Source organism: Aplidium turbinatum, chromosome 11, assembly GCF_918807975.1.
Source record: "Aplidium turbinatum chromosome 11, kaAplTurb1.1, whole genome shotgun sequence".
NCBI lineage: Eukaryota > Metazoa > Chordata > Ascidiacea > Aplousobranchia > Polyclinidae > Aplidium > Aplidium turbinatum.
The window spans coordinates 18,654,443-18,676,167 of NC_137482.1; the positions used below are offsets into that span (position 1 = coordinate 18,654,443).

The 21,725-nt window shown below is 37.5% G+C and overlaps 1 protein-coding gene across 1 annotated transcript; it reads right to left on the bottom strand.

The window, feature by feature from the left end:
• Positions 1 to 1,729: 1,729 nt before the first annotated feature.
• LOC145779507 (uncharacterized) lies at positions 1,730 to 21,706 on the bottom strand. The gene is made up of 22 exons (XM_082591113.1): positions 21,629 to 21,706; positions 18,715 to 18,850; positions 18,223 to 18,350; positions 15,071 to 15,193; positions 14,469 to 14,636; positions 13,665 to 13,879; positions 12,856 to 12,937; positions 12,556 to 12,721; positions 11,478 to 11,644; positions 10,891 to 11,131; positions 10,536 to 10,654; positions 9,345 to 9,638; positions 9,037 to 9,207; positions 7,686 to 7,932; positions 7,182 to 7,306; positions 6,506 to 6,728; positions 5,912 to 6,085; positions 5,602 to 5,709; positions 5,294 to 5,421; positions 5,041 to 5,165; positions 3,989 to 4,697; positions 1,730 to 3,775 (listed from the first exon to the last, which is right to left on the bottom strand). Exons 1-22 carry the CDS (start codon positions 21,636 to 21,638, stop codon positions 3,522 to 3,524), a joined length of 4,113 nt encoding a protein of 1,370 aa, XP_082447239.1. The 5' UTR covers positions 21,639 to 21,706; the 3' UTR covers positions 1,730 to 3,521.
• Between the last annotated feature and the right edge of the window lie 19 nt (positions 21,707 to 21,725).

Here is a 21,725-nt window from a genome sequence, read left to right on the forward strand (position 1 = left end):
TTGAAGGGGCCCCGCGCTAGCGGGGGTCTTTCTGTATTACGAGGTTTATACAAGTTCAAAGTAGCACAGGAGAAGATTTGTATAAAACACTATTAAGCACACTGAAGGAAATAAATTTAGAAGTGCAAGATATTCGAGGCCAAGGCTACGACAACGGTAGCAACATGAAAGGTCACACATCTGGAGTACAAGCACGACTACTGAAAGAAAATTCAAGAGCGTTTTTTGTACCCTGTGCATGTCACAATTATAACCTATTACTCGGAGATGTAACCAAATGTTGTCCAGATGCTATAACATTCTTTGGAGTTTTGCAATCGATCTACACATTGTTCTCGGCATCAACTAAGAGGTGGGCTATTTTTAAAAAATATGTACCTGGGTTATCAGTAAAACCCTTGAGCACTACAAGATGGGAATGTCGCATTGACAGTGTTAAAGCTATCCGTTATCAGGTTGGAGAAGTATATGATGCTCTTGTTGAAATATCAGAGATAACAAATGAGCCGATGGTAAAAGCAGAAGCTGAATCTTTAGCAAACCAGCTAAAAGACTACAAATTTTGTGTTTCTTTGATATTTTGGTATGAAGTACTTTTTAAAGTTAACTACGTAAGCAAGGAACTACAAAGTGAAACAAAAGATATTAATGAAGGTATAGAGTCATTTAAAACACTCTTGTCATGGCTAAGAAATTATAGAGAAGAAGGCTTTAATGATGTTCTAATAGGTGCAAATGAATTGGCTGAATCGATTGAATTACCACCGGAGTCTAGAAAATTTCATGAAAAAAAGATACGTCGAAGAAAGCGAATGTTTTTGTATGAAGCAGAGGATCAACCTAATGATGATCCAAAAGAAATGTACAGAGTTCAATGCTTCAACTTAGTCCTCGATCAAGCTATTCAGTCAATGGAAAGTAGATTTAAACAACTTAAAGATCATGCAAAATTATTTGGATTTATAAATAGCTTTCAAGATATGCGAAAGGAGGAAATAAGGGAGCACACATCAAACCTTGAAGCTGCTTTAACAATTACCACAAGAAGACAGGACGCTGAAGAAAAGATTGTTACAGAAAAAAACAAAGATATTTATGGGTATATGCTAGCTGAAGAACTTAAAGCTCTAAACACTTTCCTTCAACCCAGAATTAAGCCGTATGCCCTCTTTGAACACTTGATAGAAAACAATAGATTTACAACATTTCCTAATGTTTTCATTGCATTGAGGATTTATTTGACGATGCCAATAACTGTTGCATCAGGGGAAAGAAGCTTTTCAAAGCTGAAACTAATTAAAACGTACTTGAGATCTACAATCGCGCAAGAAAGACTTAACAGTTTGTCAATGCTTTCTATAGAATGCGAGATTGCTAAAGCCATTGACTTTGAAGTTATTTTGAATGACTTTGCTAATAAAAAGGCAAGAAAAGTTTTTTTCTGAAAAACTAAAGGTTAATTGCCTAATTTTCCTTTTTTGCTATTAAAAGTAAAACAACATATCGTAAATAAACATCCACATTACCTTTAATTTGTTTTATAGCAAGTAATAAATGTCTATCTTTGTAGTTTGTATGTACTGGTATGTATTTTATGATATATAAACACCCATAAATTTTGCTATGAAGAGTAGGGGCCCCGTCATCACATTTCTAATTGAGCCCCGCGGTTCCTAGCACCGGGCCTGAGTCCCTACCAATCGCTGGGCTTCTGTACAAAACCATCGAATGGACTCGCAAACTTTCATCATTTTATTGGAAATAACAATATGCATCGTTGCAACTGTCAACCAATGGCAATGGTTTCCTAGCAACAATAAATTCGAACAAATAAATAAAAAATGTCGTAAACTAAAACTTTTTACAAGCACTGCAGTACAGAGAACAGAGCTAGCTGAAAAAAATGCAGCTTTTACGTTTTTGCTTTGCCGCAGAAAAAACGTTGATAGACAAAATATATCGTTAAGTTTACAGACACAGCCTTCATTGCGTAAATAAAGGACTTGTTGTTGGAAAACCAAATTCCTTTGTTTGATCTTGCAGCGCTAAAGCCACGGCGTGCCTTATGCTGAACAACGTATTTTCAACTGCATTGCAGTAAAACCACAGTACGTTCATGTGAGATAAGCACTCAATAAGCAAGAAAGCATTACAATTCTCACGTTTTACCAAATACAGTAAGGAGGAAAAGAAAACGTATCTCTTACAACAGAAACTTCACAAACAAAATATTGCAGAAAACACAAAGCAGAGTATGAAAGTGTAAGAAACGTCAAACAAATTTGAAGTCACAAATATATTGGGGTAAGGAAAGCAACAAGTAATTTACTTGTTCTTCACCCATGAAAATATTCTTTTGAAGCGACTCGAGCCATGAATGATGACGTCACGCTTACTCCACAGCGACAACCAGCGAATAAAACGCTTAATCTTTGTACTCTTTAGTGGCACACCATCAATATCCAAACGTATTTTTGGCCTATACCAAATGAGGAGCTAGAATGGCAGTAAAGTGTTAAAATGATCAGATTGTTTCGCTCAAACAGCGACAGAAGAAAGAAAACTGCTTCAGCAAAAACACAATTGTCAAAATAAGTAAAATAGTTTAGAACAATTTTGTGCCGAACTACATGTTCAGTCAACGTGACGCTATCAGACGCACAAAAACAAAACAAAATTTAATCACGCAATGAGAATCACCTCTGACACGCTGCCACTTTCGTCACTTTAAAAATAAACGCTGAAAGCAACCGGGTTATCAGTAAAGAAGGGAAGTCTTGACGTAACTATGCTGCAAAAAAGACTACAGTGCTGTCTTTACTTGGTAGGAAACAGCGCTTGAAGGTGCTTGCAGTACCCACGTATAGCCAAGTGAGAACGTAATGCCGTGACAACATAATCCTTGTTATCTTACGTTATGTCTTTACGTAAACATTAACGTCAGTACGTAGCGTACGATTATGACAGTCATTAGTGCGGCGAAATGTGATCTTGATATCCAGAGGTGAGGTATAAAAGAGATTAAACTCGAGAAAAAAATGCTGAGGAGTTAAAAGTAGACAATTTTGTAAGTTTAGGGCGACCGCTAGACTATTTGTCTTCATGAGGTAAGAAAATTACTGCGTCAGAGGCACAGGACGAAGAATTACTCTATCGCTGGAAGAAAAAGTGGAGAAAATGAGCTTGGATTTGCCAGCAAATAAGTTCAACTGCTGTTTGCAGAAAAGCTAATATTGCTCATTGAAAAATGAACAAAGAAATGGGCAGCACCACTGTCAAATGGTATCGAATGTTTTCTTTGGAAAAAAAGAACCAAGCATCTAATCTACGCATTGTATGCAGTAACGTCGTATACCAGCAAGTTACCCATCCTGGTGTCGTAAGTGTAGTGGGTAGATTATAATGCTACTGCCACGGAAAATGGGAGCACACTGCTCATCGTGAGTTTGCATGATCTCTTGAACGAAATCATTTTCGGAGGATGTGTCTCTTTTGACATGATTGCATCCTTTCCGTCATTTTCATTGACTTTGATCGCTGTAATCTTCACAAAAATCCGACGTCGATACTTCGGGAACATCAGACAGTTCCTGCGGCTTGCTCTGGATAGATTTCCCGCCTGAACCACCGCCAAAAGCCAACCTCGCGTTTTGGTACTGACTCAAACCAGGATTGCAATTGGTCGGAGTGACGTCATATTGAGAATAGACTATAGCGTCATCGGGATTGGGGTGATGTTGATTCGACTTGGGATTGTTGGGATAGCTCTTAGCATCTACAATACAACGGAAGATACAATTAGTCTTCAATGAGTACAGTAGTTTAACACAGACTCTAGCAAACACACAAAGAAGTACACATTCTTTGACTGGAGTAATTTTTTCACTGCAAAGCATCTTATCAACGCCTTCACAAATAATCGTTTGAAACAGAGCTAGTCGACATACACTGTAACAATGCAATAAAACGTGGTTCTGTTAGTACAAACCTGACAAGTTGTTGGGGCGCAGAGAAGAACCACCAAGTATACGACCTGGGGAACCCACACGTTGGGGACGCAATAGGTTTTGCTGTTTGGTCGGTGAGTGAGGCTGGAACTGCCAGCAGGTTGAGGCTGTGCTGACATAACCACTCTGCTCTGACACGCCGCTGGCAGTTGGTGACACAGGACTGGGATAAGAATTGTCGCCGGTTCGAGGTCTGGCGAGAGCATCGCTTATGTTTAAACTGGGAAGTTTGTTCACGTTTTGATTTGTCGGAGTAACATCGTAAGAAGATAAGTTTCCGGCTGTCCTGCTCCGGTTCACTTTCGTCCTCATCTTGTTTCCTTCTCCACTTCCTCCACTGGCGCTGCTGTTCAAGCTGTTGTGATCGGTCGAGCATCCTACTCCGGCGCTCATCCCGCTATCTCCGGTGTTGTGTCTACAGGATGAGGAGGAGCTGCTGGCGCTATTTATACGATTCAAGTTGGTGGTGGACGTCTTTGGACGCCTGATCTTTCCTCCTTTTTTACTGCCTCTTGACACCTCAGAGCTCAGACTTTGGCCGGAGTTTTCCTGGAGAAGAGGCTCTTCATCACATTGACGAGGATGATGATAAGTGTTCGCATATTGTCTCTTAGGAGACTTGTCGGGGGGTTTAAAGCTGCGAGGTGGTAACTTAAAAGATGGTTCCTCAGACAACAAGTTTTGGCCGACCTGAAAATGATAAACCTGGAGTCATCTTCAAACTGATAGTAGTGGTAGCGTCACATGGTTGTCCCATTTAAAAAACGGATTTTAGATGTCGCAGCTAGAGCTTAAAAGCATTGTCACATGTGTGGATTGCATGAATGTGTTAATTTTCAAACCAATACCGTATTTTCTTATCAGAAAAACCACAATCTTTGTACGCTACAAAATTTTTACATTTGCTTTTTATGTAATATTATTGAATAAAAACAGCAAAACTTATAATCAAATTTAGCATGTAGGCTAGTTCAAACCCTGCGAATTTTTTAATGTCTAGATAAAATGCGACAAAAAGGATTTGTCAACTCACTTGAGAAGCTGATTCCATGTGAAACGACTCTTCGGATGATGAAGACGCAATAGATTCATGGTCGTAAGGTGAGATTCGAACGTCTGAATCTGTTCCGTATCCATTCATCATTGACACATTGGACACTGAAACAAACAAAAATATAAACAAATAGAAAAGTTCCAATGAGTAACAATAAAACGTCTTCTGAAGATAAATTATCTCAAGAAAATGCAAACCGTCTCTAATAATGATATTGCTTTCGTGGACTGACCTGCTAAGCTGCTTCTAGGATCGTTATTGCCATGGTAACTACGGACCTGTAGCTGGCCCACTCTGTCGTTTTCATTATCAGTGTCTCCTTCCGATGGCCCCCCTAGGTAGCCGAGGTTTGAGACATCCCTGAAATACAACTCAACGGTCAGAACAAATGAATAAATTCATAAAGCCATTTTCGAATACTGTACCTCGGTTGCAAAACAGGACATGAAAGAATAACCGACCAGGCCACCATATTTCTCAGTTTTCTACCAACATATAAACTGGTTTTTAATTTTCTAGATTTATGACGTTGTAAGTTACCTGTTGTGATCAAACTGAATAGACGGGTGGCCATACTGGAAGTTGGATGCGTTACGTACAGGTGGGGTGGGAGGGACAGTTGATGCATTTCCTTGAAAATCATCCGGACTGGTAAAAGAAAAAAGATTTTATATTCTTTTGCAATATTTACATTTTTTTATTTCCTTAAAACTCCTTACAATTTGTCCACCCATTGATATTAAACATTATAAATCACAAGTACAGTTTCACATAGTGGTGACCTCACAAGCACAGCGAACATTGTGCTTGCTTCACTCAGGTGCCAACAGACACCGGGATTCAAACCTACCGTGCAGCCAAAGGAGTGTTCTGGAGGGAGTCGATGCCTGTGTCTGTATCAGTTGGGAAGTTGTTTGCCGCTCCTGCATTTGCTGATCTGCTCCCTCGAGCGGAACGACGTGACTTTTGACCCGAACGCGATGACCTTTCACCTGTCGACTGCATGTTGCTGCTTGTCCGACTTCTAGAGAGGAATCAATATAAAATTTAATATCTCACGTTTCGTGGAGCACTACGTTTGACATCTTCTTGTTTTTGAAGCAATAAAGAATCCAATCAACAGCTAAAATTTAAAGTAACAACGTTTCAATAGATTCCAAAATAAAACTTCGTCACTGCACTTTTCATTAAAAGTCTTGCTTTAAACTTGCCAATGATCTAATTGTAAAAGGATACGTAGTGCGATAAAGAAGAGATCAAAATAGAAAAAGATCAGTACAAACCATTCTCATTTAAATAGCATAAATAACATAGAGAAAAAAAAGATCTATTTGAATGCGAATGATATGTACTGACAAAGCTATAGTTATGTGGCGAAAGCTCTATAGTATTCTTGAATTTATCAAATTAGTGTGGTACCCTCTGCTTTTGATCAATAGATTACCTGTCACTTAAAGCGGTTCGTTGGGACATAGGAGGACTTGGTGGAGGGGGAGGAAGATTTGGACCTCCGTGTATATTATTCATGGAGCTATTGGCCATAAATCTCATCTCTTGCTCCGAAGGATTAGGAGAACAAAAGTTATTTCCACTTTGCTGCCGCACAAACTGATGTTGTTGCACATTGGATTGTGTGGAAGTTAAACTTGGCCTGGAAGAGGATGATTCATTAAACGATGGATATTTGCGCAAGAGAAGATCAATGGACCTATGTTTTTGAATAAATAAAAGTTGGAGTATCTTCACAAGTAGACCTAATTTTACAACCAGTTGGGGAATAGCAAAGACGACTTTAACATCATTCGTGCTTTAATGAACGCAACTACAACGTAACTAAACATTTTTAAGGATTTCATCATGAATTACTTGCAAATAAAACTAACAGCCTTTGACGAAAGAACAACTAGCAAACCGGCTGGATTTGGATTTGGTATGATTTTCAACAAGAATTCAATGTCTAACCCAGCTTGCCATCCCAGCCAGTAAATCAGACCTTTTTACATTGATTTACAGTTTGCTTTAAAGATACTGAATGAATATAGAAATGGATTCATTTGCTTGCTGGGAACATTATCTATTTAAATGGATCATTTGGCAGCGATTGGAAACAAAACATCACCTAGAGAACTGCGGCGGAATGTCAGCCTTGCTGGTCAGCTGATTGGTGACGTAAGAAAAGGCGGCAGAGTTTGGAAGTTGAACACTTGGCGACGTCTCACCAAGACAACTCCCAATTTCCCCGTTTCTGCAATGAAAAGATGTAGCTGTGAGACCTTGGATTTTTTGTGTCGACTGAAACTTATGATAGAAATGAAACAATTAACTAAAAATGCAAATGCTATAACAAGCCAATAAATAAAACAACAATCGTCAAAGAATTAAGACAAATCCTACAGCTCTTTTTATGTCGAATTGGTAAATTTCTTGTTACAGCAGTGAAATCATTTATAGTCATGGAGATGATTAGTGGAATCGATTACATAACAATCTAAGTCATTACATTAAGACGTAAATGAGAATTGGAAAGGTGGCCTCATCAAGAAATAAAATGAACACACTCTGTACGACAATGCCTTATACACTGCGTTACAAAACTAATGCACTAATCAGTCGAGAGTGCTTACTTTGCATTGTATGTCACAACAGTGTGATTTCCGCCGTTTGTGCTCGACCCGGGGTCCATTGGGTGATGCTGACGATAATCCCGGTTACTATCACCTTGTCCCATCAACCCGGGCATGTTAGACCCCCCAACGTCATTGCCAGTGACACTCCCTGCCCCACCAAGACCCCCGGTGTTCTTTCTGATGTCAAAGCCTGCGGTGTACGGGATGGTTGGGTCGAATCTGCTGACGTTGCTTCGGTGCGAGGCTAAAGAAGGAAAGCACACTTGTTACTAAAACCTAACATTAATTTAACGTTATTTAAAGGAGATGAAACGAAACAAAGGCAAATGCTCCATTAAAATGGGCTTATATGTTGCTGAAAAGAAAGAAAACCCAATTTGGATTCGAAATATACGTTATGATGCAACGTGTGACGCATTTTTCTATAAGTTTTGATTTGGAGAAATGTAACCGAAACTTCAAACACAATCTTTTAACAGCGATAAATCATGCACTGCAAAAAGTAATGGCAAGTGAAAAAAATACAAGTTGCATTGACATTGACTGTGTCCGATGAAGCATTTGAAAACTGTGAATAAGATACTTCCAATGATCACACACAGCTTTACTAAAGTTGCCATTCTTACATTTTGAAGGCTGCCGAAGTTCAAATGATGTAAAAAAGGCAACTTTGTTAATTGGAGTTTATTAATTTGGTGAAAAAACTACAGTCAACTATTGGTCCAAAAAATACATTGTGAAAATAATTTCACTAATAACACTTTGCTGAAAAATTCAACATGAAACAAATGCAAGCAAGGTGAGCTGAAAAAACATGCACAGGCAAGAATCACACAGAACCATGCAAATACCTGAATGGCGCGTGAAGCTGAAAGAACGAACTGCAGTGAGAAAAAGGAAGACAGTAGGTTAGTGAAGCAAATCAAAAAGGAATTCGTTATTGCCACAAAATTTCACGTTTCATCATATTCATTGAAGTGCATAATTACTAAGCTAAACTGGGGTAATAATTTGTGTTCAAAACGATTGTTTTTAATTCCAAAGAAACCAAAATTTACATGAAATTGGATTCGAAATTGTGGTCACAGAGAAGCCTATGGTTCAGAAGTCGTACAAAAACGTCATTCAACCTTCATTTATTTTTACGTCGATTTGACATCAGTAAAGGTAAAGTCGATGCAAAATCAACACCATTTTGTTAGAACAAAACAAAGAGCCACCACAAATGAAACAGAAAAATCATGATAGGAAGATATATATGGCAAGAGAAACTCGCATTCAAGAAGAATTTCAAGGAAATTTCCAAACCTCACTCCAGGCTACATGCTCAAGCTGTCAATCAACTCACCGTGTAAGCCTCTGGTCTTGCGATTTCGTCTTGATCTGATATAAAAACAGACCCCACCCACCACGAGAGCAATAATGACCAATAAGCCGACAGCAAGTCCAGCCATCACACCAGGCTGCTGAAGCAAAGCTGCAATGCCACCCTCGCCGCCTGATCCATCGGTGGAAACAGCTAATACAAAAAACATTCAAAATACATTGGAAACATCACGGGTACCGCGAAAACTTGAACGATGGGGAAAACTAAAACATGAGTTGCAAACTACAAAGATGTTGTTTTGGAAGCTTCGACAAGGTTTTATCACTTACCACCAAGAGCAACTTCCACTTCATCACTCGTTATTCCCTCTCCTAACTGGGTGGAATAAGTGACTGTGGCCACATATGCGGTGTTGATTTTCAAGTTATCCATTGTGGCACTGCTAGTGGACGAGTTGAGCCTGACTGTTCGGGAAAACGCACCATCTCGTGACCGACACGTCAAGGCATATCCCGCCACGTAAGCAGCAGGGAGATCACTTGGCGGTTGCCATAAAAACAACAGTTTGTTTTCGTCGTCAGCATCAGTTTGGATTTTCAATGTTGGAGGAGTAGGTTTTATTACTATAAAATAATACAGTTAATTTAGCGACCATATGAGATAAGCTTTCCACTTGACTAAATTACGTTTATATAGGAAGTGAATTTACTCAACAGAGTGAATTGAAAGCAATGGAAAAAATGTATCGTTTTACTGGAATGTTCAAAAACTTTCAGAGTAAAATAAAATAAAAACGTTGGAAACAGCTATTTAATGCAAGTAGCCCTGGGTTTTCTGATATCAATTCAAATCAATCCCTTAATCATAAACAAGCTAACTTAGAATATGTTTCTTGAGTCCCTCCTTTTGAAAAAAGCAAGACAAAGTGATTTATAAAAGAAATCAAATCCAATAAGCCAAGTCGCAAATTTAAAAATGCTGTCCATTGCTTTTTTAATGCAATAATAAATCTTTTTCGAGACTCGAAGCATTGAAGTTTTAAAAAATGTCTTTCAAACAGCAGCATAGCGTAACACTATAAAACAAAAATCTCAATGAACGTACAAAGAATTGGGAAAGAAAATAAAGCTTTATTAAGTTGGACCTCGCTAAGTCTGCTAGATGCCATAAATTATTTAACACTTTTCATTCAATAAAACTGGGTTACAAATTCAAATTAATTTTTAGCTGACAACTTTGCGCTAAGTAAATAGAAAAATCAATCGGCACCAAAGTTATTCAGAGCTACAATAAGGGAGTCCGGTAACTTCAAGTAAAAATATTATAGCGAGGAGGTTATATTCGATTTTCACTTCCAATATTTCATCTTAAATCGCAGTCTACACAACGATTTAACAATGTCTACAGATTCAAAATAGAAGAAAAGTTGTCACTTCATTTTTAGTTTAACCTCCATACAAAACATAAAATCTGACTGAAACATTGTTCACAAAATGGATGCATTTAAAAAGTGTACTCACTACCAGCCTCAAGCGATACAAAGACGATTGGACTAGCAACGCCACTAAGTTGGCCTTTGTAAGGTCGCACCCGAACTTCATATTTCGTATTGGAAGGTATATTGGTTAAATCAAAGGTTCTAAACCAGAAAAAAAGCTTATAAATCACTGAGGTAACTAGGAAGAAACTTTTTCACTTTGAACTTAGAAATGCGCGTATAAAATACTTGATCATAAAACTTTTAGGTACCTCAAAGCTGAAGATTTTATACAAAACTCAGTTTTAGTCTAAATCTAAGAGCTTTAAAATAACATTATGCAACGTAAGCCTTTACAGCCAAAACAGGTTCTTTATCAAAACGCAATACAAACTCACCTAGCCCGGCATTGCACTTGTTCCGTGAACAGCTCACTGTTCGTTGTCATCACCGGTTGCGCAACTACCATAAAACCGTCCATCACGTCACATCCGCTCATGGTTTCCCACTTAAGCCGGATCGAACCGGTTCCTGTTCCGGGGGTTGCAAGAGGGATAGCCTGCGATAAGTCCACCGCTACTGCGTTTAAAGTTTTTCCGGAGTCATCAGCCACAGGAGGTGGGTTTATCATCCCGACATCTGTAAACAAACTTCGAATTTAAACGGGGCATAAAAGTTGAATGCTTCAAAAATAGTAGCTTACACGTATGCCTCAACATCTTTATGACGACACTTTTACGCATTGGCTAGCCTAACTTGCCACCACCCAACCTGTACTTTGAAAATCAATCTCTGAGGAAAAAAATAAAAAAAACATAATTGATCAAAGCACGCCTTTGTGAAGCATTGTTGAAAATTTACAAAATCCAAAAATTTAAACATTGCATAGCAGCAATATTAACAATTGGAAAATACAAAAAAAAAATTAAGAAGAAAACAGTTTATAGTTGCAGTGAATGTCACTGCAGTCAATAAAAACACACACCCTGTGTTCTCATGTAGTTGGATAGCGGGCTAGGATCACTGACACCTTGGTGATTGACAGTCCGTACCACAAAGACATAACTGGATGACGGAGACAAACGGCCGACTTTGTACACCTTGTTCAAGACAGAAGAAATTTGTGTCCACGTTGAAGAAGTACTTCCAATTCTAGAAACAAAAATAAAAGTTATAAATCTTCATGTGTCATTCTAAGATCACATTTTTACGACTCCAGATGCTCGTAAAAAGTGAAACCTGTAAAATTGGGGCAATTTTATCCAATTCAACTCAACTGGTGACTTTTTCGGTCACAGTCAATGGCCATGACATTCGAAGCTCAATGAGGCGTGACATGAAACTGGTACGATTCAACTATTCAAAGGTGAAACACTGGGAATATTTTATGCTTGATTGCTGTTATAAATAAAAACTGGATCAAAGGCTTAAAACAAGATCGCCAGAATGCCTCATCAATCAGTCAAAAATACATTCACCCAATTCAAAAACATTTTCTAACATTGATGTAAATTAAGTTAATGTTCTAACCAAAAATTTAGCAAGATTTTCAACTTTGATTTAACACTAATCATGAGAAGATATCAACCGTTCAAAATATGTGATAAATTTTATCAAACACTTCCAGAAACGGAGAACGCTCTTCCATTCTGCAGTTAATTTTTCTTGACAGAAACATATCAATCAATCCTTATTGGATAGATGCCTATTACTTTACTGGACCATTAGGGTGGTATCTTCCTTGAAAGAATTAGTGTTGATGTGAAAAATACGATTGAAATTAAATAAAAAATGAACCGGCTTGTCAACTAATGAAAAATCCATACATGAAAGCAAGAGCGGAAGTATAGCATGTTGTTTTTCTGTCCAGCTAGCAAAATTGGTCCTTTTGACGTATGCAGAGGTTGAAGCAATGTAAAAGACAAATTTTACTAATTTGGTGGTTGAGCATTCCGATCCAAAGATTTTATGTCTAGTCAAACTAAAGCAAGAAAATGTTGACCTCTGATAATGTCTCAAAAACTACAAAAACACATCAACATTTCACCACTTGCCACAATCACCTGTAATATTCCAAAATATAATACTTGATAGGGGATACCCCGTTGTGTGGGTTTGACTGCCACGTTACAGTGACGTAAGATGACGTTGAATTGACCATAGTAGGCTTGCTGGGAGCATGTGGAAGGTCGTCACTGGTGTGAGTTGACGTTGGGTTCGACCCTTTACCTAACAGGGAAAAAAAACAAAAATAAAAAGTGGTCCTTTGAACAACATTAAAATTCGATTTTATGTCTTCTTTGAGACTTTAAAATAACCAGTTTTGTTTATTATTAAGTTGATCAATTTGATTTGTAACTAACCGAGCACTGTAACCCATCCGTCCCATTCAGCCACGCCGTGGTCATTTGATACCTTGCATGTATAGCGCCCAGAATCGGTTTTCTGTAAAGCAAATGCAAAATTAGGTAACAACATATGCTTGAGAGATGGACTAAAACTACACAACTTTAGTACAACTTGAAACTTGAAAGTCTTCAATTCAAAACTTGTACTTGTTTGATATCCATTTTTGAACCTAAACTAATGATTTTTCTTTGAAAAAACTGGCAGCATGAGGCTTGCTCATCGTGGTCAGGATTTGGTCTTGGAAAAGATCTTCTTGACAAGATTCACATTTAACACAGGAATGACAAGCTGTATTCGTTAAGATGACAAGTATGCTACAGTTTTAAACTGTGTATTATAGCTTGTGACAAACGTTAGTCGCAAATGCCTTCTCTCAATGTACTCTGGCTAGCAAATTATTGCTATCTTTCCAATTATTACGGATTAGCCAGAAATGACGACGGCGACCACCTAGATGATAATGTGAGCAACAGTAAAAATGACTAACTACATAAGTTGATCTCATCTTTGCATTCGAATGACGCGTCAGTCAGTAAAAGTGGCAATTACCACCACTTACGTCAAGTCAATCTCACCCTAGCATGAAAAAGGTGACCAGCCATTTCATACAAGCAGCTTAAAACCGGCTCTTTACACGAACGATGTGTAAGTAATATGTGGAACAACTGTAAACTACAGTATTACAGAGTAAAGATAACGCAATCTGTTACTTAAAATTGTTACTTTAGAAGACCTGATGCCATATTATACAAACTTCATGCACCTGTATGTTAGTGATTTTCAGCCTTCCTGGTGATTGCTGAGCCAGTCGAGACCGGCTTGAACCGGTTTCGATCGGTTTTCCTTCTTTGTACCACCGGATGACAGGTTTCGGAACACTGTCCGTCGAACATTCCAATAAAACATTTGCAGCAAGAGATACTGATGAATTGGTTGGTCCCCTTTTTATTATGGGTGGAGGCATTCTTGTTTGACGTGCTGCAATATGAATGAACAATTTCCTAACATGATGCAAATAAAAATAAAACTATCAATCATGGATGTACTTGATATATTCCGGTATCGGTATTCAAAAAGTTTTACAGATTGACTATTAATATTTCTCATTGTTATTATTTGCTTATCAGAACCGTATTTAGCGTAAAGTTTTTATTTTATTCCATCCATCCGTCGGTTCTTTTCAACCATTCGGTTACGCAGCCAACAGCGTAAACTTTAAAAAAACACACAAGCCACTCTTGTCAATTTTTTACAAACGGTTTGAAACTGGAAAGAGTGTGAGCGTTCATAATGTCCAAGCACGATTTTAACTTTTAAAATACAAAAAAATAAGATTGGGTAGAACTGAAAAATCACATCCAACTACCGAGTGCAAAGCCGATTGGTGAGAAGCAGAAAAGAATGTGAGCAATGAGCATGCAGTTGTGTCTTTGGCAAGACAATAAATCACAGGCCTGAAGGTGGACACAAAGGTTGGCTTCCTTGCCTTCCCGTCCACTCAAATCAAATCTTCAACCACCTGGTGCAAGTCTGGATACGATAAAAACAAACACCCAACTAAACTTACGTTGTACGGTTAGTTTTGTTTCTCCAGTCACTGAACCAAGTGTATTGACAGCTTGGCAAATATACGATCCTTGATCGTCAAATCGAACGCTGTAAATTATCAAGTCCCCGTTGGCCGCTACGAACAAATGGCCTTCTTGGTAAGACTTTTCTCTGTACATCTCTGTTCCTGTGGAAAATATGGTTACGTTGTAAGTTCGGTTAGTGACAAAAGTTCAACCCAGCCAGCAAAGGTGTCTTGTTTACATCGCTACAACGTCATTAGACGTGGTGAACAATGGCAGCTTTTGTAGGTTGTTTAAGACAGCACATCGATCGTTTGGTAGCTTGGTTCAACGTCTGCAGATGTTGAATCCATGTTCCACAACGGCTGATTTGCTGTCTGAAGTGATAGATTACAGACCATCTGGATCCAGATATCGATCACAACATTAATTTCAAACAGATCCCTTTTATGTACTTCTTTTATCAATTGATTGTCTACAGACGGTAAATTGATGTAAAAGAGAGAGATCTTGCTCCCGGGGATCATTTCTGTTCCATTGCAATGCCACATACAACTTACTGAACATTTTTATACTGTGCAATACAATTACAACTTACCGTCTTGTTTGCTTCTCCAGAAAACGGTTGGTGTAGGCGAACCTTCTACTCTACATGGTAAAGTGACTGTGTCTCCCAACTGGACTGTGGTATCTGGAGCTAAATCTTTAATCTGAGGTCCAGCTGAAAAATACCACAAATGCGTTATAGTCTGGGAGGATTATCCAATTCGTTCGTGCTGTCATGTTTCTTCACATGAAATGATTGATGCTATGACTTTTCATCAGCACAGATTACGCGCGTTGATTTAAAGAAGCACACTGAATCAAGGTTGCTTTACAAAAACAAAAAGACATTGAATCAATGTTAAAAAGACGAAACCGTAGACAGAACGCCACTGTTTCGACCTTAAAGTCTCCTCAGTGCAGTAAATCGTACACTAGACTAAATGTGTTACAATAACTCATTGCGGTAGATTTTTTTGATCAGCAAATTTTTAAGTTTGTAAATCGTAGGTTGTTGCAAGCCAAAGGATAGAATTGAACCAATACGAAGACAAGAAGTTGAATTCTATCCTATAGCTTACATTACAACAACCTACGATTGACAATTTCGCTGACTGTCAACAGGCAATGTGCGAATGCTTTTGAAACTTAGTAGAGAAATGATTCTGACGTTGATATGATATTAAATCCTTTTGGTTGAGTCAGCAAAAAGAATTTCATTATTTTTTAATAAAGGACCTGTCGATTAAATTTGGTGTTGTCTGCACGTGGCGAACAATAAAACTTTGATAACGTAACAAGCTGTTGAAAAATATATTGTCACATCACACAGATGTGGTTTCCTTTTACTCAGGCTGACAAGTGACAACCTGAGTGTGAGAACCGGCCATGAAAGTGAAACATTTGCATCAAAAAAAGAACAAGTTGAAAAAAAAGTCATAAACTTTGGCAAACCAAGATAGCTGAAGAACACCACAAATTGGAGATAAAATGAACAGCTTGCATTCAGTATTAACACTGCAAACCACGTGTGACATCAGTGACACTCCCTGGATTAAGCTCTCAAGAAAGCTTTTTCAGTCCGAAAAAAAAAGTTTCCACAATTAAACCAACAAAGTTTCTACCGATCTTAAAACGATAAAACTTGAATCGAAAATGGAGTCATCAGACAGCCATAAAGAACATTACTTAGTGTGGACATTCGAACCAAAACATAAAATTAACTTTGGAGATTAAAAAAGAATCTGCATGATAACCAAATTTTGAAGCAAGCATGCGTGATCCGCATTTCACACAAAGTCAAGCAAGAAAGGTAGAACATCAGCAACTTGTCTCACAAAACCTAGCGTGGAGTCTTTTGTCATGTAGCCTACCATGCAATGTACATATAGCCTACTCGCTAGCAAAACACATTGGTTTTTTAAAGGATTTCACAACAAAACTCTAACACTTGTTTGCGACAACAATACATTCCGTAAGTTTACATAAAGAATATTGTTCCACTTCAAAGTGGATTTGTTATGAAAAGAGATTCCTTCTTCGCACGTAAGGTTCCTTTTTGAGATTATTTTTAATAAACTTAGTTTGTTAACGTTAACTTAACGTTATTTTTTTCAAAAAATTTTGTGTTAAAGTGATGGAGCTGTAACAGCTATGTAAGTCTGGTTTGGACTCAACGCTCGTCTCAAGGCGGATGAAAAGCGACAAAATATTTGATGTTTTTAAAGCACAAGTGAATCACATGCTTAAAAAAGAACAACTTGGAAATGCAATAAAATTAGTTCAACACCACCTTGTTTTTATGACGCTCTTTTAAGACTAAGACAGTGACATTTAAACAAAATTAAAGCAATTGGTTGAGGGTATGATAGCGTTAGCCAAACAATACCCACAAACACACAAAGCCACATTCAGTTCAAAATTGAGACGTCATCTGAAAGTATCACAAATTTAATAATTAAAGCGACGCAGAAATGACTTGACCTCTAACCACCGATTAATTAACTACTGTTTAGCCAAGTCATGTTACATCATAAAAGCCTTTGTAATGAACTCGCGTAATAAAACGTCATTGTTTTTCCGCCATTAGATGATGGCTATTCTCAGTAAATACTTTACAGAAAAACCAAAGGCTAGATAAATCATGATGTGGTTCAACCATCTTTGAAGCCAACACAGTATGCAAATTGCCTAGCCAGCAAAAGCAATAGTGTTTACAACGCGAAACGTTAAAACGATGTAAAAATCATTTTTTTCTGGCTAGAATGGTTTGAGGAAATGCCCGGTCAAGTGCTATCCCTAAAGAAACAGATTACATTAGAAGCAGAAAAAGATTAAAAGTTTATTAAATCATAATTTCTCTGTTTTCCATTCGGCATAGCCAGCTAGGAAAATTAAATTTGTAAACTAATTTTCTTTTCGTAAATGCTACATTTATTGTCGGTAAACTGAAGGGACTAGAATTTAACAATATTAAAAGAATATTAGGTTCAATAGTTCCGCCTCGCATAGTTTAATAAACTGTTTAAGTTCGTTGGCTTCTGCACTTGAAGTTGTTATATTAAAAAGTGTGGAGAGTTTAAATCAAACACAAACCGCGTTCAAAGCTCTTCAGGTTGTAAAATCAACAATAAAAATAAATTTCAAAAAATCGGTTCATAAATTTCAAGCTTATCATTCCGCTAGCAGGCCTTTATTTAGAAATTGAAGATTTCTACGATTGTCTGGCCAGTTTAATAGCGGCCTTATCGTGTTTTCTAAGAACTAAAAAACGCACTCCAATATAATGATGGAGTCCCTTTGAGCTTCAACAACAAAGCGGATATTTCTAAATAAAACTTGTGCATGTTATGTCATTTGCATTTTGCTTTCAAAATAGTCAAATGACTTTCCAAACAGACAGTTTTTCCGCAATTAAACGGTTGTGTAACGCATCGGCAACTAATATTGAAATAATTGACTCATTTTTTAGTTTTAAAAGTGTGATTACTTGTAATGTATTCTACATTAGTAAGAAATTGTCCAGCGTATATACCACTATGTCTTATCAAGTGCTAACATTACTGAACAATAGACTAGTTTATGGTACAGTAGTTAAAAATCTACACTGCTTCTTATATTTTTGAAAATCACCCCACTTTTGTCAGTTAGGAGTTTATGAGCATCTCAATAATAGTAAAAAAAAGTTTAAGGTATGTTAAGTGATACCTTGTACAGTGATGACGGCTGAAGCAGTCTTCTGGCCAACCCTATTTACAGCCGTGCAGACATATTCTCCGCTATCCTCAACTTTTATTCCGCTTATCCGCATGTTTCCGTTGCTCAAAGGCACCAGCCTGCAATTGAAAACATGATCTGGCAGATGTTCTTGCAAGAATCAGCATTTGCTCGAGGACAGTTTTGTTCCAACTGGTCTTTGAGTTGCAGCTATAAAACTTTAATCGTTTTTGTAAAAGTAATGCTTAACTCTGCAAGATGGCGTTTAGTTCGTTTCCTAATTGACCCATATAAATAAAGAACAAGATAATTGCATGTCGTGGTGATGTTAACTTTTTTAAAATCTGTTCCAACTTGTTGAAAGGAAGTAAAAGAAATGACGTTTCATTTTACTACCTCTGAGTGAATACCAAAAACCATAAAAGTCACATTAAAGCACACAAAAAGATGGCGGCACAGCTGCTGTTTTTGGCGACACCTTACCTTTCAGGTACTCTGCCGCCCACCCTGGACCACTGGATGTTCGGACGTGGGTCCCCATCTGCGTCACATTGAATTTCTACGGCCTGGCCAGCTACAACGGTCTGGTCGGAAGGCCGGACAGTGAAAGTTGGTGGCTCTGAGAAAACATCAAAATTCTAAATTGAGCGATTGAATGCGTGTAATTTTGAAGTACTCAAAATTTGTTTCTTTATTCAACACTTGCTATACGTTGATTAAACGTCAATGGACAAGTTTTCTCAACCAAAAGAGTACAATCCATCAATGAAACTGCAAGGCGCCTAAAAGTTATGTGAAAATCGCTTTGAAACCAGACAAAGCAATTTAGCAGACGAAGTTTAAGATATTGATTTCAACAGCAAAGCCTTATCGAAGTAACAACAATTTGTTATCATTTTCACAAACTTATTGCGCTCCATCATTACAGTGAACCATCAACAAACAAGAAGCAAATTTACTGGATCAAAAAAGCGTTGGCCTTTAGATGTAAAGCAGATACAGATTTAAGAAGTAATTTCTCAGTCAACAAAATTAGTTCTTTTTACATTGATTCAACGTCTGCAGAAGTTAAAACGATTAAACGGATGCGAAAGAGAAATTTGTGCTAGCAAGAATACAGCTTTCAGACAACTATGGACTGAAAACAATGACTAGACTGACAAATCTTCTGCAATGGGAGTATTTATGAAATAATGAATTAAAAGTGTTAAGAAATATGATAATTGACATCTATAGGACATTTTTTAATAATCTTGAAACTCTTTACTGAAAAACAAACGCGTCAAAAAATGTCGAGCACGGAGATTTTTAGAAATATTCGATGGCACAATGAGGTTACTTTGTCCAGAGACACCTCTTCTCTCTTTCGTGCACAACCCTAGCTTGTCGCTGAATTTTACTTAAAATTTCTTCTTCATGGACAAATAATAATCGGCTTGACATCTTTGAACTATGCTGATGAATTTAACATTAAACATCCCTACGTTTTTTTGTTTTTGCAACAAAATTACCAACGACAAGGCAGATATGAACACATTACGATTCCTCAGGGAATGATGCTGAAAAGCATATTGACAGCCAAGACGAAAACATTAGGTCATTATTATTTTATTATTAATAGAACATTGACTAAATCACATCAGTCCAATCAAACTCATTAAATAAACTCGCCATTTGGTGGCGGTAGAAATTAATATCTCAATATTTCTAAGAGAAGTTGCCGTTTCCAGACTGTCAGCAATTAATTTGGTTTATTAAGTAAAGAAAAACTTTTTAAAGATATTGTCTTAAAACGAACACGAGGCAAGAAACAAGGTGCACACTTTTGAGATATGCAACTCGTTCGCAAGCTCACAATGGAAACATGCAGAGTTGCAGACTTATTGTATTTTTTCCAGGTAGCAAAGTATTTTAGTCTCACGCCCTCAAAAATATGAAGTTACGATTTTGACGTCTTTTCAATGTCGTCATATCAGGAGATCACCTCTGCCCAGTGAGGGAAATCATCACGTTTTTACAGACTTAGACGTTAAATCAATGAAAAAAGAACTGATTTGCTGGTTGAACAACAACTTGTTTGAATTCTCGACAAAGCTGACACAAGCGCATCTATTATTCAAATAATTGTAGTTAAGATCTGCTCAAAGACGTTAGTAATCACACAATCACAAAAGTGACAGATTCCAGCCGAAACAAATCGTGTCTTCATAAACGCATTAATCTTTTAAAATAGCATTACCGCAGAAGCGACAGATGCAGTGCCTATGTTTCTCAAAGTAGGAAAACACATTTAAAAGACCGAATCTGTGAAGTTTAAAACCCGTTTTTCGGAATACACTGTCAGAGTTGGAGATTGATCTTGCAGTTTTAATTAGAGCTGTTCGAAACGTTTTTCTTTCGTTTAAGCAAAATTTGTCACAACAATTTAGCTCGAAATGAAGCAAAATCAACAGCAAATCTTGTGTACAAAACACTTTAAAATTTGTTTCCTGAATAAATATAAACTTGAATACAAATAGCGCATCATTTCTAATACGCAACAAAATTAAATCACTTAAAAAAAAACAATGAAAAGTTCTTAGCTATTTCGAATACCCAGCCCCACGGTAGCTTTCTTGAACAACCCAGAGGAGAGTCCAACATTTGAAGATTCATTCCTAGTTTTGCACCCACACAAGTGTTGGCATAGTTCTTATTTTTCGCTTTGATCAGCGGGGAATAGATTCACGAAACTAATGTAATTTATTTTATTCGCTCATTTCCCTCAGTCACATTCTGTCAATCAAGACGAAGAATAGCCACAACGATAATCGTAGAGTTAAGACTTAAGATGAATCAAACATGTGAAATGTCTGCTGCGTACAGACCAGATAATGGTGTTCCGTCTAACCAAACGGTGAAACAAAGTACTGATGTCATTTGAACGGTAATAGTCGCAACTAATTGCAGTGCAAATCGATAAAAAAATTCACGAGCAGCAAAAATGCATAATATTTCAAGCTGAATGGCTTCTCAAAGTGGGTAGTTGGAAAAGATTTTGATCACTAAAATAACATAATAATCGTTTAAGCTGCCGCTTCCGCAACAACTGTATTTGAAGAAGTAAACAAATGATCGAGTCATACAAAAATATTTTGTAATAAAAGAGTAATGTGCATCAGCAGATATGGCAGGACATAAGGATAAACATGCAACGATAAGAATTGTTTGAAAATTTTAAATTGACTTGACATTCCAACGACACAAATGGGATCGTCAAGTGCATCAGGGGAACACAATTTTGCAACTAGTGACAGTGTCGCTACATTGTAAATTACAGACGCTGATCTATGACAAAACAGCAAATTACAAGTTGTTAAAAGCGTACAACAATTGTCATGTCTACTTCTTTCTTTACCTTGTACCATCAACAAAGCAGCCGTGCTAGTCCTCTGTCCTGCGCTGTTGCTTGCCACGCATTCGTAGGACCCGGAATCAGATTTCTGCAACCTGCT

Bases quoted from the DNA above. Each gene is read 5' to 3' on its own strand.
- LOC145779507 (XM_082591113.1), bottom strand. The intron at 13,880-14,468 runs GTAAGTTTAGTT...TTCATATTGCAG, and splicing joins AACAAAACTAACCGTACAAC to CACGTCAAACAAGAATGCCT. The intron at 11,132-11,477 runs GTGTGTGTTTTT...GTTTGTTTACAG, and splicing joins CAACTACATGAGAACACAGG to ATGTCGGGATGATAAACCCA.